This window comes from Miscanthus floridulus, chromosome 7 (assembly GCF_019320115.1).
Source record: "Miscanthus floridulus cultivar M001 chromosome 7, ASM1932011v1, whole genome shotgun sequence".
Taxonomy (NCBI): Eukaryota; Viridiplantae; Streptophyta; class Magnoliopsida; order Poales; family Poaceae; genus Miscanthus; species Miscanthus floridulus.
The window spans coordinates 131752456-131777515 of NC_089586.1; the positions used below are offsets into that span (position 1 = coordinate 131752456).

General features: G+C 44.8%; 3 protein-coding genes across 10 annotated transcripts; all 3 read right to left on the bottom strand.

Annotated features, from left to right (window-relative positions):
• Nucleotides 1-1929: 1929 nt before the first annotated feature.
• LOC136468018 (uncharacterized) lies at nucleotides 1930-3520 on the bottom strand. The gene is made up of 3 exons (XM_066466873.1): nucleotides 3290-3520; nucleotides 3085-3182; nucleotides 1930-2991 (listed from the first exon to the last, which is right to left on the bottom strand). The coding sequence occupies exons 1-3, from the start codon at nucleotides 3296-3298 to the stop codon at nucleotides 2280-2282; spliced, it is 819 nt and encodes a 272-aa protein (XP_066322970.1). The 5' UTR covers nucleotides 3299-3520; the 3' UTR covers nucleotides 1930-2279.
• A 957-nt stretch (nucleotides 3521-4477) lies between these two features.
• On the bottom strand, nucleotides 4478-13443 carry LOC136468015 (phospholipid--sterol O-acyltransferase-like). Of its 8 annotated transcripts, none has more exons than XR_010761666.1 (17): nucleotides 13101-13443; nucleotides 12302-12437; nucleotides 11585-11729; nucleotides 10911-11080; nucleotides 10746-10822; nucleotides 9993-10206; nucleotides 9718-9892; nucleotides 8606-8705; nucleotides 8431-8525; nucleotides 7696-7747; nucleotides 7540-7611; nucleotides 7210-7378; nucleotides 6853-6957; nucleotides 6613-6697; nucleotides 6446-6538; nucleotides 6246-6370; nucleotides 4478-4880 (listed from the first exon to the last, which is right to left on the bottom strand). XR_010761666.1 is itself a non-coding variant. In XM_066466867.1 (16 exons), the coding sequence occupies exons 1-15, from the start codon at nucleotides 13344-13346 to the stop codon at nucleotides 6457-6459; spliced, it is 1923 nt and encodes a 640-aa protein (XP_066322964.1). In that variant the 5' UTR covers nucleotides 13347-13443; the 3' UTR covers nucleotides 5951-6370; nucleotides 6446-6456. The 8 variants fall into 8 exon arrangements, 4 of the variants coding, with proteins under 4 accessions (XP_066322964.1, XP_066322966.1, XP_066322967.1 ...); XR_010761667.1 differs by lacking the exon at nucleotides 4478-4880 and adding an exon at nucleotides 4959-5807; XM_066466867.1 differs by lacking the exon at nucleotides 4478-4880 and having other exon boundaries at nucleotides 5951-6370.
• A 7735-nt stretch (nucleotides 13444-21178) lies between these two features.
• LOC136464837 (very-long-chain aldehyde decarbonylase GL1-6-like) lies at nucleotides 21179-24502 on the bottom strand. The gene is made up of 8 exons (XM_066463780.1): nucleotides 24440-24502; nucleotides 24013-24236; nucleotides 23629-23861; nucleotides 22803-23398; nucleotides 22587-22694; nucleotides 21973-22176; nucleotides 21584-21862; nucleotides 21179-21483 (listed from the first exon to the last, which is right to left on the bottom strand). The coding sequence occupies exons 1-8, from the start codon at nucleotides 24497-24499 to the stop codon at nucleotides 21313-21315; spliced, it is 1875 nt and encodes a 624-aa protein (XP_066319877.1). The 5' UTR covers nucleotides 24500-24502; the 3' UTR covers nucleotides 21179-21312.
• Nucleotides 24503-25060: the final 558 nt, after the last annotated feature.

Consider the following 25060-nt stretch of genomic DNA (forward strand, 5'->3'; position numbering starts at 1 on the left):
CGTAGGAGCTCCTTTGTGGGGCCGCCGAACCTCGGGATAAATTCTTGTCTCCCGCGTGCTTGTTGTTGTTGTGATTTGCTCGAAATTACTTGTATTTGGTTGTCTCCCTCTCTCTAGCTATTTCTTAGGGTTTGGGACTCGATCTACGAAGTGGTGGCTTATCAACGTCAAGAGAGTGACCCAACACCTTACCTTACCACTAGGAAGTGGGTTTGTAAGTTATCGGCATCACAAAGTTCTTTTTAGCACTTGTAGTTCATTTCCCGTAGGGGTCGGAAGTGCTGACAGTTTGCGTTGGAAGTTCTGACCCAAACTGTTGGGACTTCTGACACGTCGGAAGTTCTGACCCAAACGTCGGGACTTCTGACACGTCGGAAGTTCTGACCCAAACTGTCGGGACTTCCGACATTAACTGACTAGTGCATTTTGATTCAACTCTTTGGTTGCTGCTGTTTGGCTCCCTAGGTTTATCTAGTATCTTTTATATACTTTGTGGCTAACTTGTGAGGGGTTGTATTACTCTAATTTGGAGTTTCCATTTTGAAAACTCCTATTACTAATCGTTTCCGCTTTTAAAGGTGTTGATTTTTCAGAAACGCCTATTCACCCCCCTCTAGGCGACATCCTAGGTCCTTTCAGCACCGTCTCCTCGCCATATGAGGGTGTTTTGTGCAAAAACTACAGGACACAGACAGCACTCGACGACGCGTTATACGTGCCCTAAGGGCTAAGGGCTAAGGCTGAGCCAAGATGGAGACGCCGACATGGCGACGACAGTGGCATGGGGGCGAGCAGAAGAAAGAAGCACATGTTGGTATGGCATGTGGGCTCCACGGTTACCGAGGTTAGCTAATCTGGCACCTTATCCATTCCATTCCTCCAACCAAGTGCAAGAACTTCTAACCACTAGAATAGACTATCATGTCCCTAGATCAGGACTGAAATCATTCCATGCTTACCATGCTCTTCAACCAAACATACCAGTACCCTAAGTTAAACTTTCTTAGTTTGGAGTAGCGCTCATCCCCACCGTCAGTTGCAATATGCGTGCGAGCTTGCAAGAGTAACCGTCATCGTGACACTTCAGAGTGGGCATAATTAACCGAAATCAAGAAACTAAACCGAAAAAACCAAAACAAAAACCAAAAGAACCGAAACCGAAAAAATTGATTCCTTATACGGTTCTAAATTTTGAGGAACCAAAATAACCAAGAAAATTTCGGTTTCTACTCTCGAGTAACCGAATTAACCGAAGAACCGAAATTCATGAATTGTAATTCACTTACTTGTATTTTGTAAGACCATGTTTGATTTTTTGTGTGATGTCTTATACTGAATTGCTATGTATTTGTGTTACTCCCTCCGTCCAAAAAAAGAACGCAATCATGGAAAACGTGCCGATCAAATTAGCTCAAGTTTAACCAAGCTTATAGAAAATAATATGAGCATCTATATCTTCAAATAAATTTATTATAAAAATATATTCTATAACTAATCTAATAATACTTATTTTGTTTCACAAGTGTTATTACTTTTTTTATATAATTTTAGTCAAAGTTTGATTTGTTTGACTCCTCGTGATGAGAGAATTGTATTCTAGGGAATACTATATTGCTACTGTTCCTTTATCAATTATTATTATCTAAATTAGAGGTAGTGTTACCTAAAATTACTTTAAAAGCTACATATTTTTTTGTTGTTGTATTAACCTTTGCTGAAAAACTTCGGTTAGCTCAACTTCGGTTAGCTCGGTTAGAACCAAAACCGAACCAAAATAACCGAGATCCCAAATGTTCAGTTCTTTTTTTTTAACCGATCAATTCCCATTTTATAGAAACCTAATTTCATCGCTAACCGAGGGAATCGATCAGTTCTTATTTTTAAGAACCGAATTTCATCGATAACCGAGGAGGAACGGATCCGAGAACCGACCAAAATTGCGAGCTTGCAGGAGTAACACTCATCGTAACACTAATTTAACAGCATCTGGAACAAGCACCAGAAATTACAGGTATCATGAGTTCTCAAGCGATTGGAAGCGGGATCTTAGCGAACGTAAATTAGCATATATCCTAAATTAATCACCCATACAATACGATGGGCAATAAGTTCGGTCGCAATTAACAACCCAAACAATCGCACGAACATAGCAGTAACTCGTCCAATTTCCATACGGCGATAGCAGAAGCATGCAGATGACAAATTCCCATGGAGCAGGGACCAACGCGCTCACAATGTTCAGTCAGCAGGCGCGGCGCAGTCTGTCGACGACGCGCCGTCTAGCCTTGCTGCATGGTGGCGCCGTCGCCGTGGCGCTGCATGACCCGGCGCATGGCCAGCGCCGCCGCCTCGCTGGCCCGCAGCGTGCCGCTGGCCATGATGGCCGCGAACTCCCGCATCACCTCCTCCTGCACCTTTCCCCTGGCGCTCCCGAGTGGGTCAGCAGCAGGCGCAGGCGCGGGAACGGGCGCGGACGCGGGAGCAGGAGCTTCTTTCGAAGCCTTCTCCGCCGGCGCTTCTCGCTTGGCGGCGGCAGCCACGGTCGGCTTGGAGGCGGGAGCCTCGGTCGGCGCGGAGGCGGAGACGGAGGTGGGCGTGGGCACGAACTGCGTAGCCTGCGGCGCGCTGTTGCTCCGGAGCGTGGACTCGAGGTTCTGGATCATGGGCATGATGAGCGGGCCCATGGGGCTGGACATGACCTCGGCGGGGAGGTTGAGGATGTAGTCGGGCACGCCGGCGCCGGTGCCGACGAGGAATTGCGCCACCTCGTGGCTGAAGTTGTTGCAGTTGTGGGTGAGCAGGCGGTAGGTCTCGGCCGTGTACCGGGGCGCGATGTCGCGGAGGTAGTCCTCGAACACCTCGCGCGGGATGTGCGTGACGCCCAGCTCCACCGTCCGCAGCGGCCGTCCGTACGGCGTCGTCCCCGCCGGCGACGACTGGATCCCGCCGCCGAAGTAGTACTCGTTCCCGTACACCACCACGCCCGTGTGCCTGCCAGGTCCGATTTGGTTTGGTTCGGTTAGGCGCGAGGTGGTTCAGATCCGGGGGAGGGGAAGGGAGGGGAGGGGAGGGGCTCAGGCTCACCAGATGGCCTCGATGGGCTTGCCGAGGAAGGAGGTGGACAGCTGCCGCGCGAGGCCGTTGCTGAGGTCGTACACGTTCAGCGTCACCTTGTACCCCTCCTGCCGTGCGGCATCGCCATTAACGAACGCAGCGTCAGATCTCTCTACTCTTCCTCTTCAATAAATCCATGCACGGTCGAGCAATTGAAAGCGTGGGGGGGCCTTACCTCCGCCATTAGCCGATTCTCCGTGCAGATGGATTGGACGGAGGTCGCGAATTCGCAGGGCGGACGAGGAAGGACAAAAAATTGCCTTGGAGAGTGAGTGGTCAATACACGCAGCTACTCCTCCAAAACGCGCGGATCTGGACGGAGACGAGCGGGGGCTGGGGTTGGCTCGATAAATAAAGCGACGCGGTTAGGTTAGTTTAATGGCGGAAGCTTCTGGAGCCGTCTGGTCCAAATTAGAACGCGCGGGGCCTCCGGGTAGGGGAGAGGAAGGAAAGGGAAGGGGATTCGTTTCGCTTTCGCCGCTTGGGTTTCCGCTTTCCAGGAAGCTCGCGAGGCCGAGGCCGATGCGAGGGAGTTTGGGAGGCCTGCGGACTGCGGGGTTCTGGCGGCCGTCTGATAGGGATCGGGTGGCCGGTTGGGGACGGGCAGGGGCAGCGGGGGAAGGCTGGCGGGTAGCTTTCGCGTTGGATTCCAAGCGTGCGACGACTGAGGGATGAAAACGGATGGAATACTGAGGATGGCTTGCTCGTCAGGTGTGGGTTCGAAACTGGATTCGACACTCGCGTGCCTCACGAGCTTTTTCCCCTGTGTTGTAGCCTCAGGAGGGGGGGGGGGGGGGGGGGGGGGGGGGGGGGGGGGGGGGGGGGGGTACTATGCCACAATAGTTAGGGTGACTTCGGATATCTTTCAGCCACGTGTAGTCTCTTCGTGTAGGTGTAGGTCTAGCGTGCACACTAGGGTGTGTGTGAGTTTGTGTGCGTATGGTGGTGTGAGCTGATGTGTGCGTTCAGATACTACAACTTGTACGTGAAGAGTTGAGGCAAAAAAAAAAACGGATGGAATATTCACCACTACTTTTTTTTTTGCTATGGAATAATATTTTTCTCTCACAATATTTCAGTATAAATATCAGTATAAGCTAAATTTCAGTATAAGCGAACACGTCGATTATATTTGTTTTTATATTTCTGTCTGAATTCGGATTCGAATATGGATAGTGTCAACCATACCGGATAGGATACGATTGGATATCGACATCATAAATATGCGATTTGAATATTCGGATACGGTATCAGATGTTTTCAGCATAAACGAACACGTCGATTATATTTGTTTTTATATTTCTGTCTAGATTCGGATTCAAATACGAATAGTGTCGATCATACCGGATATGATACGATTGAATATCGACATCATAAATATGCAATTTGAATATTCGGATACGGATACGATATCAAATGTTGAATATCCGGACTCGGATATGGACATATCTAAACCCCTCTAAACATATTCGGTCTTGGATACGGTCGGAAAATATCCGTACCATTTTCATTCATAGCAACGAGAGAGCGGGCATCTTCTAGAATGGAGGCCTCCAATCCGACTCTGAAGCATGCTGCTAGATTTTTGCTCGTGTTTCCTCCTTCCCTTGCTCTGTTCGCTTGAACTTGTCAGCATGTCTTATCACTTGTAGAATAGTGTTTTTCTTTCATAATAAATCAGCTTCAGCCGGTTTATTAGCCACAGAAACCATCAGCTGAACAGCTCCATTCACTTTACGAGCGCCATGACGTGACTCAATAGTCTCCTTTAAATGGGATGTTTGATACCAATTAGGAGTATTAAACATTAATTAATTATAAAACTAATTGCATAAATAAAGACTAATTTACGATATAAATTTATTAAGTCTAATTAATCCATGATTTGACAATGTGGTGCTACAGTGAAATTTATTAATGATAGATTAATTAGACTTAATAGATTAATCTCGCAAATTAGTCTAGAGTTTTTGTAATTAGTTTATAATTAACTCATGTCTAGTCCTTTTTATTAGCATCCAAACATTCGATGTAACGAGAGTTAAACTTTGGCTCAAGGATCAAACACCCCCTAAACTAGAATTGTGGTGCACTCGTTAGGTCATAAGAAGAATGGAAATCCTGTTTTCTTATAAGAGTTAAACAATTTTAAATTGAATAAAAATACTAATATGATGCGTAAGAAGTAATCACTAGATTAATTTTCATAATTAAACATATCTGAATCCTCGGGAAATGATATTTCTATTTGTTTTGGACTGATGGATCTCACGTTGCGTCTGTAGATTTTATCCAAACAAATTTGCAATTTGCGGCCTTGTTATTTTTCAGTGAACGAACAATGTTTTTCTCTCACAACGAATCAACATAAGCCAAATTACAACGTAGTTCATGCCATGCGTTCACATAACCATGAGTCCATAGCTTTGCGTTGCACTTGCAAATCAGCAGACCAAAGGTGCCATTTTTTACAAAACCCACAGCAACGTGGAACAAACTTACTACGATCAATTTAAGGACTCCTTTGGAAGGCAAGGCAAGAATGATACATGGATTTTACAAGAACCAGCACAATTTCATATGAAAACTAGGCGATTCATGAAAAAACCCACGTTGCAAAGGGCCCTGAGCCCAGCATTTGAGAGACTCGTACATCTACAAAACTTCGTTACGTACAGTATTCATGCCACCACCTATCCACAAGCAAAGGCAATGCGCTCATTCATTGCGCCAATGAATTGCAACGAATATTGAGCAGAGGGCATTAATTTTTCTTAAGGACAAGTTACGATCAAGGTGGTTAATTGGGAGTCCTAAAGAATTTTAACACTGCCAATCTATAGAGTAGCTTTCTAGTTTCTAGTAAGATAAGTCAATTTGTGACAGCTTGATTTACAAACCCATGCCTATAGTATACATCAGTGTGATCTCATGGCACCTTCAGGACGCCGAAGGTACCAGTGCTACAAATGGCTCCTACATGGCTGAAAACGTGAGCAAAACTATACACTCCTGGGAACTTTGACCTCCATCTTCAACCAAAATTAGTCATGGGAAAGTGTTGTTTCGGCTTTGCATGTCTACTTCAAAGATTTAAGTGTACCAAAATGGTGGCAAGAGTAAGAGTTGACCTGTTTTCACTGGCCTCCAATTGATCCTGTATCTACCTTGCTGACTAATTTCATCAGAAACTCAAAATGGGAAATCAAATGTCATTCCCATACGAGCAACCACAATATTATTCAGCTCACGGCATCTGCAGGATGACAATAGCATGTCAGGTGCAGTTTTCATCAATGAGGGAAAATGGAATAACAGTAATGCAACATACTTCAGAGATCTTCAGAGATACTGTTGAAGAAGGTTGGTGGATGTATTTTTCAGTCTGCAGCTCATTCCAAGATGGACATCGCCAAATATATACCTGGATTTACAATCACTAAATAGGGGCCTTTGTTGCTGAAACTGAAAAAGGAAAGACTGCAACTGGGTGCAGACCTGTATTCACAGTGTTCTGGAAAGCCACATCGAGCCTTTCCATAGTCCCAGTGGCAGTCTTCGTTTCTTAGCGGACCTCGGAAAGCTGTTTATACACTTCTGTTAGTAACTTGAAAAGCCACGAGTCAAACCAGGGAACGACATTGCTCTTTGGGCTGTTCAAATTGAAGCACACTTGAAAAGCCATGAGTCAAACCAGGGAATGGCGTTGCTCTTTGGGCTGTTCAAATTGAAGCACACCTTTCGTCACGAATTTTGATTTTGAATCGGGATGCATGTCGTGCCACATTTCAAGCCATAACTCACGCATTAGTACTGGCGTCCTAACAATATTCCTGTGATTTGCTGTTAAAATAACTTATATATTAGTGCTGTTCAATAGATGTCAAAAGAAAGTTATGCGCCGAATAAAGGTAACACCACACACAAGAACAAGATATGCCTGAGTGCATGTAAAACAGAGATATGCATTATGCGCTAAAAGGCAAAAGCATAAACTGAGGGGCTCCCTTGCAGCCTTGCAATGCAGAATGACAGGTATAAGTAAAAGTGCTACAGCTATATAAAATGATATAAAAGAAAAATCTAGATTCACACCTTTATCAAGCTCCCAAACTGCTGTTCTCCATCCCGGAAGACTTTCAGCATCCTCATAGTAGGTTATGTACTTCACATGCGGAGCCCTTGTCATGTTTGGTAGTATGTCCTGGCCATGATGGTGATCGATATTCATGGCTGTTTGCAGATCAGATCCATCATGTTCTGCCTTCAAGAGTAGAAGAGGATAATTAGGGAGGGTGGCTTAGTGTTGCGATATACAGCAAGAAACAGTCAATAATATTTCAATTAACCAAAACAAATATACTAATATAGCCAGGCCACAAGTTCACCATGGTGAGCCACACCAATGAGCATAAAACAGAATACCTGTGGAGCCCTCGTTATGTTAACTTTTGCTCCAAGCCAGTTCTTGCACCATGAGAGGGAGTTGTAGGATACCTGCCATGAAATAGCTATTCATTTGCTTAAATAAACTGGTTTAGCTTGATACAAACTAGAATTTTATTTGGTTGTAATACATACTGTTCCATCACCACTGGAATTGTTAGGCTTTCCCGAAACAGAATTACCTGATCTGGTAAGAACAAATAATGTTACAAAGGTGCCCTGAGGTAAATAACTAAATATTTATGCAGATCAATATCAATGCCTTGAAGTTGTATAGTACAAAAATAAGAACTGTGGATGCTATCTAGAAAATAAAAGTTCTTGAAAAACGGTATGAAAACTACAACATCCTTCTGTTTCGAAAACAAAGGAACAGAAAACAATAACAACATTCTCACTTTATAATGAGTCAGCCGTTGCCTCTTTCACCCCTGCAACAACAACAACAACAACAACAACAACAACAAAGCCTTTAAGTCCCAAGCAAGTTGGGGTAGGCTAGAGTTGAAACCCAGCAGAAGGCTCTTTCACCCCTGCCTTTGGATAAAATTAAAATGTGGAAATTTCATGGTACCAACTAGTGAGCGAACAAAAACCCATTTTTCAAAGTAGCAATAGTCTGACAAAATGTTCAATTTGCTCTTCAGAACTAGTAAAGGTAAATGTATAGAAGAACTGAGGGAACTAGTAAAGATAAATGTATAGAAGAACTGAGGAACCATTAGGACACTCTACACGAACAGGTTGCACTTACATAATTACTCTCCTCAGCAAATTTGTCACGTTGTGTCAACCATTAACAGAAACAGAATGGGTACGTGACTAAAATGAGGACTAAAGACTTCTCAAATCAAGTTATACGATACCTGCCTTGAAAGTAGGGAACCTTCAAACTCATAAATAATATCAGTTATTATCCAGTTGTCTGGATATGGTTTGCCACTTGGTGCAAAGTAATATCCTACCTGCATGATGAAGAAAGAATCTAATTTGAAACAACATAAAGTGGGACAGTTCACTATGAAATAAACATCACCAACCATACCTCAGTCTTTGAATCAATCCCGTAAATGCAAAATATGTTCTTTATTGGGGGTCTCTCCCAGGGTGTTAGAGGGTTCAGAACTGGATCACCCTGATAATACCTGAGATCAACTCAGATCAAAATACAAGGTCTTAGACTCAGTCACTCTTACTTACCACCTAATGATTAAATTACATGGTCTAGTTAATACATGTCAAATATCATATCATAAGCATACTAAAGCCTTAAACTCTGTATTTTGTTTGAAAGAACAGATGCAGGGAATACGTTGTAGGAGCAAATTGGACGCATGCGCTTTTGATCCCTTGCCTGTAGCAATTTTGTATATATGGTGTTTAGGACTGTTTTCCTTAACCGCCTAGCTATATATGGTTACCTAGGATTTTTTATCAAACACGCAAGAGAGCTGCGGAAGAAAAAGGGTAAGAGCCCATATAACACACCCACACACAAGCCTTTGGATTACATACTCACCTTTAATTTCAACAAGCACAGACCTCGATCCAAAGACCTAAGAAACTCCTGATGTAGTGGCCACGAAGTAAGAAATACCATGGACACTGGCTATACCCCAAAGGTGAATTTCCTCCCTAGTGAGCAGGAGTCCTTCAGCAAGGTTGGGAAGCATTCCATAAAAAACGCAGCAGTTCCTATGTTTCCAAATGGACCAAGCCCCCAAGATGACAAGGGAATTCAGCCCTTTTCTAAACTCTCCATCCACTTTATTGCCTATCCTTGTCCACCAATCATCGAATATGGTTACTCAGGATTACTTCCTAGGTGGCCAAATTCCCTGTGATCTGTTGTGATCATTTGTAATCACTGACTAATCCCTTATGAATTATATAAATAATTAAATATACCATTCTGTGGCCTGTTCAGCCACGTGTGGTATCGCTGCTCCTCCCTGTCAACTCTTGGTGTTGCCTAACCTTGACTAGCAAGACAGGGGGAGGATACATGCTCGGTTCTCTTGCTAAAATTCTCGCTGGACAAGCTGGCCTTGCTTTTGAGGTACAACCAAGTTGGCTCCCCTCCTCAAGCAAAAGACTTTCTTGCAAATTAACAAGGGTAGTAAAAGGAAACAAGCAAGTACAAAAATGTAGACTTACTTCTCAAGCTGATAAACAAGTGCCTTGCTCTGAGGGTCATAATCCTCTATTGTTCTGAACAAAGTACCATCTGACACTTCTCTGGCAGAAAATGACAGGACAGTTGGCTTTCCACACTCCATACTGGATGTTATGTTCTCGGTTATATCCGTGATGGATGGGTATGCCCCCATATCTGTGATGAAAAAGAGGAAATGGAAAAACATTTCTTCTGCTTAGTGGAACAGAAATTCTTAAACGTCACATCAAGAAAGAAAGCGATTTTTGCAAAGAACCTCGAACTGAAGGAACCTCGATATTAACAAGGTCTGTGGGCCATCCGGCATAGTCTGAAATATATTCGGCTTCATCACATTGTTGTCTGTGAGGACAACCTCCCTTTCCCTCAAAAAAATGCTTCCAGTAGATATTATCAGCTTTGCAGTGTTTTGAGAATGGCATAAGCCATAGAGAAGAACCAAATGCATTAAACATCAATCGTGCTGTGCCCTGAAAACATAATTAAAATGTGACCAATAAGATGCATAAATGCAACAAGACTTACGGCAAGCTATTTGGACAGTTGTGACAGTTCAAAGTTTGGACACAATTGGACTTTTCAATGGTAGTAATAAAACATAAAATGACATACTATATTCAGCGAAACATTAAATGGAAGGATGAAACACAATAAATACTACCATAATTCACATGAACATCTAGGAGCATACTTCAAGACTACGAGCCACAGATGCAGTGCAGAAGAACAAGAATAAAATATTACCATGATATTTAGTGCATGGACCAGTAAAAAGAACTATTTAAAGTTGAAAGTTTCATAATTACACAGTTGTGTATACAAAAAGTCAAGAATAAACCTATGGGGCATTAGGCATCAGAATTGTCAAGTGTAAACTATAAAGTCAATACTAACTATGTTGCAGAAAAAAAAACTCTGATAGCAGAACAGGGCATTCAAATATTCAATGATGACGGATTAATAAATTATTACAATAAGATGAAACTAGAATTTATAGAGGATGACTGACCTCACTGACTGGAAGACCAAAAGTTGTTCCAGAAAGAGCACCTCTAACTGCTTCAGTAGATCCAAGAAGAGGAGCGCCTAAAGCGCAGAAAACTCACAAATTTGAGGATAAGTAGATAAAATAAATATGGTAATAATAAAGTAGTATTCATTCTAGTTGATATACCAACTGCAAAGTATGCATGTATATGTTCATCAAGCCACTGGATATAGTGCTTGGGAGCAATTTCCAGTTTCAACCATTCCAAAAAGTAGCGAAACACATTATTTCCCATCGAATGAGCAAATACCAAAGATGGCCCTCTTCGGAGTTTCAAAGCAATTTCAAAAGTTAACCTGCATCAACAAGGATGTATGAGCATCACATACTACATTCTCTCCTCATGCAACAATGAATTGCCCTTACACCATACATCTATGCTCAACATCTCAGCATGATTTGTTTGCCATTGTTTTGGAAAATCATATTTGCTTGAATAAAACTAACCACAAGATACGACAAAATTAAAATTCACAGGCCAAAGCATATCGCTTAGCAATTGGTCATCTACAGGTTGCAAACGCATGAAATGCAACACACCATGTTTTACTTGTACCACTAACAATTATGCCAGAGATTGGATTGCCGACTTTTAAATTGACGAGGCCAGCAACGACAGTATCATATCACATATTCAGTTCAGAAGTTATGCCAATGCTGATATAATAAATGCAAGGTAACTAAAACAATATAAATGACTGTAATCTAGGTATCTACTTTGGAAACACCAAGAGATCTAGACCCTATCAGATGTGTGGAATTTGGCTGCTTCATAACAAGTTGAGGTAAGCGTTACAAACTTTAATTTGTGAAAATACAGATCTCGCTCCTCAAGCATTGATGGGGGCAGTCTCCAATCATACGGAACAGCGATAATTGCATTAGCTTCAATGCCAAACTCTACACACCATTTGACCCATTCCTTCCATACTGAAGAGAGAGGACCTGAAACCTTGCCCAATAAAATGATATCAGTGTAAGGTGTTTTTCCCTTCCCTTTCTCTTCATGAATGAATGAGATGGGTAGCTTTAAAATGCACTAACAAACATGAGTATTGAATGCACCCTGTCTAACAGGACTATTCCTGAAGTGTAAAACACAATGCCAATGTCAAAGCAAATATGGGGAGTTGCCATTTGCAAATTGATGAACATATATTATTTTGAAAGAAAGAAACATGTGAATGAGCTACAGATAACCGTACTTGCACAAATTCCACATTCTTCAGCTCGCACATGAACAAAGAACAAACATGATTCTTTCCTGATAATACTTTGGTGTACCACCTATGGCATTAGTCTGATGATCTCGTGTAAAAAACACATTTTTTGTTATCATTTCAGCCACTTCAGGTCAAAACTTGCAAAAATGTTGTCTAGAATGAACTTCTTTTCACTCAACATTGAGTAACCTGACTTATGATATAAGCTACAAATTATCATGTAACAGATATGTAACTCATGGCTAGAACTTGCGAGGTCAGTGCTAAGAAAAAGAGAGTAAGCCATAAGTTTACCTGTTATATAACCAGGGTCCAACTCTGTAATTGCAGAAAGACCACTATCAGGCCTTGACTTGCATTCCGGATGGTCTGTCTGATTATAGGGTTCAAGCAGCATGCATTTAAGCCAGCAATTTACCGCGGAGAAAAGCTGCAAGAAACTGGACGTATCAAAACCAGTAGATCTGGATACTTAACCATAGAAATGGAGCAAATTTAGCCTCTATAAGCCGCACATGTTTTCCAGTTTGGGACGAACAAGGTAGTGTCATGTGATGGCAAACATATGGCTATTCATGGTGGAATACTGGCATTACAGACAGTCAAGCAGTGAATTGTTCCTAGCAAAAACTGACCAAAGCTGCTCAACTAGTTGGTGGCTTTGCACCTACTGGAGTACCCGACAAACCAAAGGTGTTCCAAAGTCAGTTGTCTGTGTTGGGTATCCCTTTCAGTTTCATGGCACTCACATCCAGAGATAAGATGATCCGGTCCAGTACAAGTTTATCCCAACAAAAACTGCTCCAGCCCCCCAAATCTATTAATAGATGATTTTAACTAAAAAAGGAAAAAGAAGTATGGAGACTAACAATTGTGTAGGCCGCTCACAGCGGATCCCTAAAGCATAGGAGAGCACATATCATCTATCCGAAGCGAACAAACAGATAAACCAAACCGATTAAGAGAGCCAAATGGCACGCTACTAATCCTGGAACGACAGCAGTAACGAGCAGCACTGGCAGAGCAGTAATCAGAAATATCATATCACTAGATGGGCAGGCGAGGTGATGCAGCACAGTCAGTGGTTTGGAACCTTGGCGGTGTCGAGCCAGACGGAGTCGAGGGGGTTGAAGTCGAAGGGCGAGTAGGGGCAATCGAGGACCGACCACGCGCGCAGCTGCGTGGACGCGAACCCCGGGATGATTATCCCCGAGAGCTTCCGGTAATCGAACTCCGCGCCGCCGTCGGCCCCGGCCGCTCCGACGGCCGCCAGCGCCACCGTCGCCAGCAGCGCAGCCGCGACGGCGAGGTCGCCGCGTCGGCGCCGCCGCGACGGCATCACGAGCCGGTCGATTCGTTCGCTGCTCCGGTCCCTCGGGATGGCTCGCGTCCGCGCACGGGGATGTGGAGTGGAAAGGCGAGGCGGGGCGCGCTGGCGGCGATCTGGGCCGTTCGTTTTGTCGGAGACAGACAGTTGGGGATCTCGCATAGTCGCATTCGGCTTCGCTCACGCCGTGGGGCACACTGACCAGCCTGGGATAGGTGGGACGGGGGCTGGGGCCCAACTCTGCGGAGCGTCTCGAATTTGGTCGGAGACGTGCTGGTCATCTGTGCCGTCCGCTCTCGAACGGATGGCCGTGATCGACTACGTCGTCGTCCTCCGAGGAGGGAAGGGACGACGGAGGATGGTCAAAGATACCGGCTCTGAGCGAGACTGGCAGTTCGGGGCCAGTCGGGCGAACCACGTGCGCGGTGTCCGACCTGTCCGTGCGCTCGGACTCGGAGCGAGCGAATCTGGGAGCGCTCCGTTTGGAACCAACGGTTTGATTTCGGGGGTGTTTGCAGGGGCTAAAGTTAATCCGTCTTACCAATTTAGGAAGCCTAATTAAATCGTCATTAGCATATATTACTATAGCACCACATTATCAAATCAAGGACTAATTAGACTTAAAAAAATTCATCTTGCAAATTTGCAAATTAGTCTCTATTTATGTATTTAGTTTTATAATTAGTCTAGAGTTCCGTGCCAAATATCCAATGTAATACTCCCTCCATCCCAAATTGTAAGTCATTCCAAGAATCTTGGAGAGTCAAACTTTTTCAAGTTTGACTAAAATTATAGAGAGAAACACAAAGATTGATGACATCAAATAGGTATAATATGAAAATATAACTAATGAAGAATCTAATGATACTTACTTGGTATGATAAATATTATTATTTTGTTATATAAATTTGGTCAAACTTGAAAAACTTTGACTCTCCAAGATTCTTGGAATGACTTACAATTTGAGATGGAGGGAGTACGAACTAAAGTTTAGGAGCGAAACCCAACACTCCAACGGCAGGTAAGGGTTCAGTGACAAACAGGCCAGTCATTGCCGGGCCTGGCCCAACTAGTTAATTGGGGTACGTAATCACACCCAGGCCTTGTTTAGATTGAGAAAAATTTCAACCCGATGAATAGTAGCACTTTCGTCTTATTTGGTAAATATTGTCCAATCGTGGACCAACTAAGTTCAAAAGATTCATCTCGTGATTTCCAACTAAACTGTGCAATTAGTTTTTTTTTACCTACATTTAATGCTCCATGCAAATGGCTAAAAATTGATGTGATGGAGAGAGAGTGAAAAAACTTGGAATTTTGGGGTAATCTAAACAAGGCCCCATTGTACTGCGGGCCGGCCGTGAACCGAAATTCACCCTAAGCTAGTGACGGTGAAAGAGCCTGGTATGGGCCGTGGCGTCAAAGATGAAATCTTCATTTCAATCGTTTTTTTTTCCTTCTTTCTTGAACGAAAGGAATTTTCAATCGTCTGCCAGGAATATTTTTCATAGGAATAGGAATGTTACGCATTCCAAAAGAAGAAAGCAACACAGAACAAGCATGCAAACATAATATTAGTAGGTTCGCGATGATATATATGTGCATGTGTATATCACTAACGAACACTAAAACATGCAAACATGATATATGGATCGATACAGTAAGAACGCAAAGTACGCTAATCACAGAGATAAGATTGTATCCAGCGGAGGGTCCCACGCCGAGGCCATCGGAGGCTCTATTCGCACTAGTCGACATAGTGCGTTGCTTGAAGTCGTGGACCACAGTCGATGCAGAACGATGTTCGCAGTGCAGTTCCACGAACGGATCACCAGGAAGAAGACGGGTTCCGCGAGGAAGAAGATGTCGAACGAGCAGTCACGGAATTGCTCCCCAAAAACCTAATCGCCGCACACCCCGTGCAAGGTTCGCAGGCGAACGAGGGTTCCAGAGACACCTGCTCTCCCGCTGCTCCATACGCGCAGAGGTACGGAACGGGAAAAACCCAAGGGCGGCTGAGATGTGGTCTCTCGGAAGCGAAGCGGAAGAGGCGAAGACTGACGGAAGATTTCGGATTTATGGCTAGGACGGGGAAGGAGAAAGGCAGCAGAGGATCCCAGAAGACGGAGACTGCGGAGAGACAGTAACTGGCGCAGTCAGTTCACCTCCACCATAAAGGAGAGAAACTCTCGTGATTATGTGGATTAAGTGGCAAAACCTGGCCACGCCCGCCTACTCGCTCGCCGCCCGCCTACCTCGCCACGGCCACGGCCTCGGCCCGACCGGTGGCGGCGCGCGCGCACGTGTGGCACTCCTTTGTCCTTTTCTCAGCTTCTCAATTAAGATGGACAATTTCTAACCAAATAAGATGAGTAAACGTTCAGTCAAAATCTCATACGGTATTAAACCATACAACACTTAATGTTACGTACCATAGAGTTTTATTTGATTTATTAAATATTATATGGGCCAAGCCCATAATATATCCATCAATCTCCACCAAACTTTAGGATTTGTAACAAAGTAGTCTCAGAACCACATTTCTTTTATATACCAGTGTTTCGATGGAGACTGTTAAGTTAAATACCCATCTAGATCAATAGTTTCACTCAGTCACAACTGAACAATGGACTAAGCCTTGAATTGACAGTTTTGTATGAGATGAATGTCACTAACGTCCTTAGCTGATACTTGGCTGCAAAAGACATCCCCTCTATTTGAAGCATATAAGTCATACTCTAGTGCCTTTCATAAGTATTTAGAGATCACCCAAATCTTATAAACTGTGACCAGCAGTCTGACTCATATAGGTGTGTTTCTCAAAAGATGTTCTGTAGGACAACATCTTTGCTTTAGCAAGCCACTTGGAACACATTAAGGTAAAAACCAACCTACCTTACAGAAAATGAAAGATATGCATCAGAAATGAGTCTTACTAAGGATCTTTTCTCACAATTTACTACTAGCTTGTTTCACCATCCTACTTCACAGGATCTCCGATCACATACAACAGGCTACCACTATAGTAAATTTCATGTGGGTCTCAAACACATCTCTCTCGATGCACTTTCTATCACATTGCGTGACAGACCCTTAGTGAACTGATCTGCTAGATTACTAGACGTGTGAACATAGTCCAACGCTATTACTCCGGAGTTTCTCAATTTTTTGATAGATTTTAGTCGTCTCTTAACATGCCTTGTGGACTTCATGTTGTCTTTAAAACTGTTAACCTTCGTAATCACAGTCTGGTTATCGCAGTTCATAGAAATAGCCGGTATGGATTTTTCAACAACCGATAAATCCATAAGAAGATCACGAAGCCACTCGGCCTCAGAGCCAGCGGTGTCTAATGCTGTGAGTTCTGCTTCTATTATAGATTTCATTAAGATAGTCTGCTTGCAAGACTTTCAGGAAACAGCACCACCTCCGAGTGAAAGTATATATCCACTTGCAGCATAAAGCCCATCCGCATCAGAGATCCAGTTGGCATCGCAATAGCCTTTCAGCACCTTTGGGTGTCCGGTATAACGAATATCATAGCTTATAGTGCCTTTTAGATAGCGCATCACTCTCTCAAGAGCACACCAATGATCATCTCCCGGGTTTGACACAAACCGGCTCAGCTTGCACACAGCAAATGAGATGTCATGCCTTATTGTACTAGCAAGATACATGAGCGAACCAATGATCTGGGAATATCTTAACTGGTCCCTTGCTATTCTTTGATTTTTCCTCAATAGCACACTCGGGTCATAAGGTATAAGAGCAGGTGCACAGTCACTAAACCCAAAGCGACTCAGCACCTTTTTCACATAGTGGGATTGTACCAGAGTTATCCCACCATCACCTCCTCTTAGAAGCTTCATATTAAGAATAACATCAGCCTCTCCTAAATCTTTCATCTCAAAATTATTAGATAAAAATTTCTTCACCTCCTCAATCACTTTGAGGCTGGATCCAAAGATTAGTATGTCATTAACATATAGGCACAAAATAACTTCTTCACCTCCACCATACCGATAGTACATATATTTGTCAGCTTCATTCACAACAAAGCCAGCAGATATTAGAGCTTTGTCGAACTTCTCATGCCAATGCTTAGGAGCTCGTTTTAGGTCATATAATGATTTTAATAATTTACACACCTTGCGTTCTTGACTATTTGCTATAAACTCATCTGGCTGATCCATATAGATCTCCTCCTCTAACTCTCCGTTTAGGAAAGCTGTTTTAACGTTCATTTGATGAACGATAAGATCATAGGAGGCTGCCAGGGAAAGCAAAACTCGAATTGTAGTCAATCGGACAACCGGTGAATAAGTATCAAAGAAATCCTCACCTTTCTTTTGAGTATAATCATTGGCCACAAGTCTTGCCTTGTACCTCTTGATAGTACCATCAGGCCTAAGCTTTTTTTCTGAATACCCATTTACACCCTATAGGCTTACACCCATTGGGACGATCAACTATTTTCTAAGTTTCATTAGACATAATAGAATCCATCTCACTTCATACTGCTTTCTTCCATAAGTCAGCATCAGGAGAGGAATATGCATCTTCAATGGTCGTTGATGTGTCATCCACAAGCTAAATAATATAGTCATCACCAAAAGACTTTGCAGTCCTCTGTCTCTTACTTTTTCTAGTGACTATAGTGTCATCATCCTTAGAATTTTGCATATAGGGTTCCTCAATTCTTTTTATTGGAGTAAAATTTTTATGCTCATGGGGAATTATAAAATCATGACCAGTCGTGCTACGTGCATTTTTTATGGAAAATTCATTCTAAAAAAATATAGCATCTCTAGATTCCATGATTGTATCACCAGCCATCTCAGGAACACTAGAATTTATAATTAAAAATCTATAACCCACGCTATGAATAGCATAACCAAGAAAAACACAATCAATAGTTTTGGTCCAAGCTTTTACTTTTTGTTTATTGGCACATTCATCTTTGCCAAATAACCTCATGTTCGTAGGTAAGAGATATTTAATCTCTTCTTCTTCAATTCCTCGAATGGTGTAATTTCTTTGTTCTTTGTGGGCACTCTATTCAGGACATGACACGCTGTCAATATAGCCTTACCCTATCATTCCTTAGATAGTCCCGTAGTCTCAAACATGGTATTAACCAAATCAGTTAGAGTGCGGTTCTTTCTCTCTGAATCCCATTGAACTGTGGTGAGTATAGTGGCGTCCTCTCATGAATAATTCCATGCACCGCGCAAAACTCAGAAAATTCATTTGAAAAATATTCTCCCCCGTGATCGGACCGCAAACGCTTGATTTTCTTTTCAAGTTGATTTTCTACCTCAGCTTTATAGACTTTAAAATAATGCAACGCTTCATCTTAAGTTTTCAATAAATACACGTAGCAAAATCTAGTACAATCATCTATAAATGTCATGAAGTATCGTTTACCGCCTTTAATCAATTCGTCATTCATTTCGCATAAATCAGAATAAACAAATTCTAATGGTGTCAAGTTCCTCGCGCTCAGCAGCCTTGTGAAGCTTGCACGGTTGCTTCTATTGCACACACACCTAGCACCTAGAATCTTTGACTAAGTTAAATTTCAGGGTAGATTCAGATTTGCAAACCACGTGAGACAGCCAAAATTAATGTGACAAAGTCGTGAATGTCATATATTTGACACATCCAAAACATTAACATTGCTCACTACTTTATTACACACACCATCAAACAAAGATAAACGAAAAAGCCTCCGTAATCATAACCTTTTCTAACAAATGTTTCATGTCTCGACACAACATATTTATTGGACTCAAACACAATTTTAAAGCCATCGTGACACATTTGAGAACCACTAACAAGATTCTTCTTAATGAAGGGGACATGCTGCACGTTCTTTAATAGCACCGTCGTTCCCGAAGTAAACTTCCGAATAACCATACCAACACCAAAAATACGCGCATGCGAACCGTTTCTCATCAGCAAGGCTCCAGTCCTGCCGGCCTGATAGGAAGTAAATAAAGAAACATCAGCACACACATGAATATTAGCACCGTTGTCCATCCACCACTCAGGTGAAAGACAAACTGAAAGAACAAATGGTAAATAATTATCATACCCAGATGTTCCTCCTCCAATCTCGCTAATCACCACGTTTGCTGATTTCTTTTCTTGCTTATATTTGCGGTCTGGGCACGCACTTGCCCAATGCTCATCACTCCCGCAAACAAAGCAACATCCACCTTTCTTGTTGTTTTTTTCTTAAACTGTGCAGTTTGCTTAGGCTTTGTATTGTTGTTCTCTTGTATGTTCTTCTTTTTTTTATTACGGGATGCAAATGAGTTTTTCTTCTGCACTATATTGACAGCAGAAGACTCAACTCTTTTTTTCCACGGTTGTCTTTTGCTCTCGCCCTCTCCTCAACATCAAGAGATCCAATAAGTTCAGCCATGCTAAACTCTTGTCTCTTGTATTTTAGAGAAGTAGTAAAATCCCTCCAAGAAGGTGGTAGCCTAGCGATTATACCGCCGGCCATAAATTTATCGGGCAACAGGCATGAAAAATATTCTAGTTCCTTTGCTAGTGCCTGTATCTCATGAGCCTGTTCTACTACAGAACGGTTTTCAACCATTTTGTAGTCATACAGCTGCTCCATGAGGTACAACTCACTACCAGCATCAGAAACTCTAAACTTTACCTCAAGAGCATCCCATAACTCTTTGCCTGATGTGCAAGATATGTAGTTTTTCTCATACTTAGGATGAAGTGCACTAATAATATCGTCTCGAAACAGGTTATCGGCAGCCAAGAACTTTTGCTCCTCCTCAGGAGTAAATTGTTCAGGCTTCTCCTGTGCGGCGTGATAACAGTTCATCGTAGTCAACCACAATACCATCTTGGCACGTCATATCATAAAATTATTGCCATCAAAATTATTTGGCTTCAAATCAGCAGCAAAACCACTGACAGAAAATTGCCTAACATTACGTTTTTGGATTGCTAGATAATTAGACATTTTCATGGTCAATTTAATCCAGAAATATAACATTAGCAGGTTCCTGATGACATATTTGTGCATGTATATATCACTAACGAACGCTACAACATGCAGACATTGCATACGGATCGATATAGTAAGAACGTAAAGTGCGGTAATCACATAGATAAGATTGTATCCAGCGGAGGGTCCCATGTCGAGGGCATCAGAGGCTCCATTTGCACTAGTCGACATAGTGCGTTGCTCAAAGTCGTGGACCACAGTCGATGCAGGACGATGTTCACAGTGCAGTCCCATGAACGGATCACCAGAAAGAAGACAGGTTCCGCGAGCGATCACCAGGAAAAAGACAGGTTCCGCGAGGAAGAAGATGTCGAACTAGCAGTCGCGGAATCGCTCCCGAAAAACCTAATCGCCGCCCCGTGCAAGGTTCGCATGCGGACGAGGGTTCCAGAGGCACCTTCTCATCCGCTGCTCCGTGCTCGCAGAGGTACGGGACGGGGAAAGCCCAAAGACGGCTGAGATGTGGTCTCTCAGAAGCAAAGCGGAAGAGACGAAGACTGACGTAGGATTTATAGCTAGGACGGGAAAGAAAAAAGGCAGCGAAGGATCCCAGAAGACAGACAGAGGAGAGACGGTAACTGGCGCAGTCAGTTCGCTTCCACCATAAAGAAGAGAAACTCCCGTGATTATGTGGATTCAGTGGCAAAACCTAGCCACGCCCACGGCCACAGCCCGACCGGACCGACGACGGCAGCGCGTGACACTCATTTGTCCTTTTCTCAGCTTCTCAATTAAGATGGATAATTTTTCAACCAAATAAGCTAAGTAAAGTATTAAACTATACAACGCTTAATATTTCGTAACATAAAATTTTATTTGATTTATTAAATATTAAAGGCCAAGCCCATACTATATCCACACATCGTGCCACCACTAGATCATCGTCACAGACAAGCCAAGCCATGCACACGATTCGTAGTCCGTCTGTCCAATCTTTTGTCACTTGGCGTCATGGCGGTCGTAGGGGCGGAAGCCGTGTGCGAGCGCGGCGCGCCATGCTTTGTCGACGCCGGTGACCCTGGCGCCGCACTCGTGGTCGTCCCAGCCCTGGAGCGCGTGCACGATGCCCGCCGCGCGCCACGCGCTCATCACCCTCCGCGGCAGCCAGTTCTGCGTACCCATGCGGCCACCAACACATCAGCTGATCAGCATATATACCAACACATCAGACAACTAATACAGAAGAGACCCTTGTGGTTAGCTCACGTACCTCGCAGGCATGGAGGTTCTCGAAGGCGTCCGGAACCACCAGCGCCGGGGTGCTGTGGTAGACGCAGTCGCCGCGGACGCCGTCGGGAGGGAACTGCGAGTATGGCACGAAGTGGACGCCGGCCTGGGCTCTCCTCTGCTCCTCGCCCGTCAGCTTGTCGCCGACGAGCCACACCTTGCTGCTGCAGTGACTCCAGCCTGAAAGGAGAAGATGCTCGTGCGTCTCTGGGCGCAGCTCCTGCTTCAGAGACTCGTACAGGTCCTTGTCGACCGTCTGAACCTGCACTCGTCATTTACACCAATTTAGAGGGTTCTCGTTCATAAACAAATCCGACAACAGGATAATCCAACATCGTAAGTGTAGTGATGCCAACAACAGCAGGTACGTACCTGAATCTCGCGTTCGCTGAGCGCCGAAGCCAGCACGGCCGCCATCTTGCCGCCGGCGTCTCCGAGGAGGAGCACGTCGGCGGTGCCCCGAGGGATCATGTGGAGCACGGCGGCGGCGGCCAGGCTGGTCCCGTCGACGATCTTGGTCCTCAGGTCAGGTTTCCTGATGACGTAGAGCTCGCCGTTCTTGTTCAGCTCGTTTGCCTGCACAAGCCCACAGCGGGGCAAGCTGGCGCTGTCAGAGCCATTATTCACTAATCGTCTTTCTTTTTACGCTAGTTGTCTTTATTTACAGCGCGGTGAAAACTGAACTCAAGCTACGCCAGCAGTGAAAACTTTGAATTCGAATTCAGAAGAGTGGTTGGCGTGGGATCAATGCAGCCTGCCTGCCTGCCTGCCGCTGGGATTAATACACACACGGCCTGTGAGCCTGCTGCGACGTGCAGGCATTACTACTACTGGCAGCACGCACGGTGAATCATGCGTCCAAAAGTCTCCGGTGCACATGCTGACATGCACGGCACGGGAGTGGAGTTGGTCGACTACCAAGAAACAAAAATTGAAGCGGCTGCAGCCTGCAGGACGACAGAACAGTGAAGATAGCGTGGGTGGACCTGGTTCAGTAGACCCAGCGTGAGCACTCTGGCGCCACTTGCCTCGGCGTCTGCCACCGCCTTCTCCACCAGGCGCCCCACTGCGTACAGACCTTGCTTGGACTGATACTGCATGCAGATAAAATGTTGCCTTTTCGAATATTTTAAGAAAAATGAAATCGTTTTTTAATAAAACACACACGCACTACGTGTTACGTGTTACTGTACCACTACTACCTGAGAGGTGTATGTTGGAACGACCCACGTCTCGAGGTTGAGCTTGTGGAGCCTGTTGGCCTCGGACCTGAAGGCGGTGGTCCGGCCGAGGAGCGCGGTCAGCGGGCGCGCCGGCGCCGACAGGAGGCTGGTGCAGCGGGACGCGAGCGGCGCCGGCGCGGCGGCGAGGGACGCGAAGCCGAGGCGGAGGCGGAGGAGGGACGCCGGCGTGGTGAGGTGCGTGAGGTGGACGACGTCGGGCGCCTCCTCCCGGCATTGCAGCGCGCGCTCGTACAGGTCGTCGCTGGACTTGTCGGCCGTGCCGTAGAGGTGGTCGTAGAGCGGCATGAAGAGCGAGTAGTTGGTGCGGAACTGCGTGTGGTGCAGCGAGTGGAACGACGGCGTGTACACCAGGTATTTGAGGGGAGGGAAGCCGTCGAAGAGGAGCTTGGGCACGAGCTCGAAGTTGCAGTGGCCGAGGTAGTTCATGAAGTCGATGTAGATGAGGTAGCCGTTGGCCACGGCCACGGAGGCGGTGCCCGTGCCCACCATGGTGAGCAGCGGGATGGCGAACAGGGTGAAGTACACCACCTCCTCCGCGAACGGATGGATCACCGCTGCGTGCATGCATGCAGAAGCCATGGTTCATGCACGCATGGATATGATGCAGATCGATTATGCAGTGCACCAAGATACTAGAAGATTAAGGTCCTTCTTTGGATGCATATGTATCCAACTCAATCCACATGTGTGGTAGGAGATTGGAATGAAACTTAGTTTAATTCCAGTTGAGATGAATACATGTGTATCCAAACAAGACCTAATAAGCATAGATATGCATACATACATGTGATGGGCTCGGTGACGATGGAGGCGTGGTGGTGCGAGTGGTACCGGGCGTAGAGGAAGTGGTGGTGCAGGGCGCGGTGGAGCCAGTAGTACAAGAACTCCACGGGGCCGGCGTGGAGGAGGGCAGCCATTACCAGCCCCTTGTAGTTCCACCACGACACAGACTGCGCCGCCGGCACCGCCGCGTTCACCACGTAGAAGAGCAGCGCCGTCAGCAGGATCTGGTCGTCCCTGCATTTTAATTTGTTGTTGCACACGCATGGCCAATTAGTTGATTTCACACATGAAATTAATTAAAGCAGGGCGGGCGGATTTCTGTTGGATTTCGTCATAAACGCACGCATCAGACAGCAGTACTGCTGCCTCCGATCCTAGTACGTACCAGTTCCTCTCCCTGTCGACCTGGTCGAAGTCGAGGCTCTTGTCGACGATTCGGTGCCTGCTCCGGGCCGTCTGGTGGCGGGACACGGTGATCCAGAGCTGGCTGTGGAGGAGGCGGAGGAGGAGCACCGGCAGCACGGCGAAGGCGAGCAGGTCACGCTCCCCGCTCCCGCTCGTCACGAACCTGTACGTGCTGCGAACCGCCCATGGAGCCACCAGCGCGTACTGCTCTCAGTTCGTCGTCGTCAGGCAGGGCAGGCAACAAATAAGCAGTGTCGTCAGTCGTTCGCTGCTACAAACATGCAACAAGTTTCCTTGCACATATGATGCATGCATGCATATGTGATGACACGGTTTGGCGGCTGTGCAAAATGCAAACGAGCAGAATGCATGCAACAACAGTCAACAATATTGGCGTGCGTGTGTACCTTGTAGTTTCCAAGATCTTGCCATGGCCAGCGACTGAGAGGTCCAGGCTTTGAGGCCATGCTTGTGCTGGTTTCTCCTCTTGCCTAGCTAGCTACAAGGAGTTGCCCGCCTTGCTTTCACAAAGCTGGCTGTGAGATGTGTAGGATGTGTGTGCGTGTTTAGCTCTTGCAGCTGCAGGGGCATGTCCATTGCCATCTTTATATATAGATAGGACTAGAGGGAAAAGGGAGAGGTGCCAAAGGAATCGATCAGCGTAGCAATGGCGATCAAGGACTTGTTCCACTTCATTTTACCAAATTTTTCAAGATTTCCCGTCACATCGAATCTTTGGGCACATGTATGAAGCATTAAATATAAATAAAAAATAAAACTAATTACACAGTTTAGACGAAATCCACGAGACGAATCTTTTAAGCCTAATTAGACTATGATTGGACACTAATTGTCAATTAACAACGAAAAACGCTACAGTTATATTTTGTAAAAAATTCGGAACTAAACTGGGCCCAAGCGCTTTTATTTTTACTGCTCTAGTCCCAATGCTCGTCGTCGTCCCTAGCTAGCAGTAGTGACTCAATAAATTCACTGCAAACTTTCGATCCACACTAGAGAGTACTTCT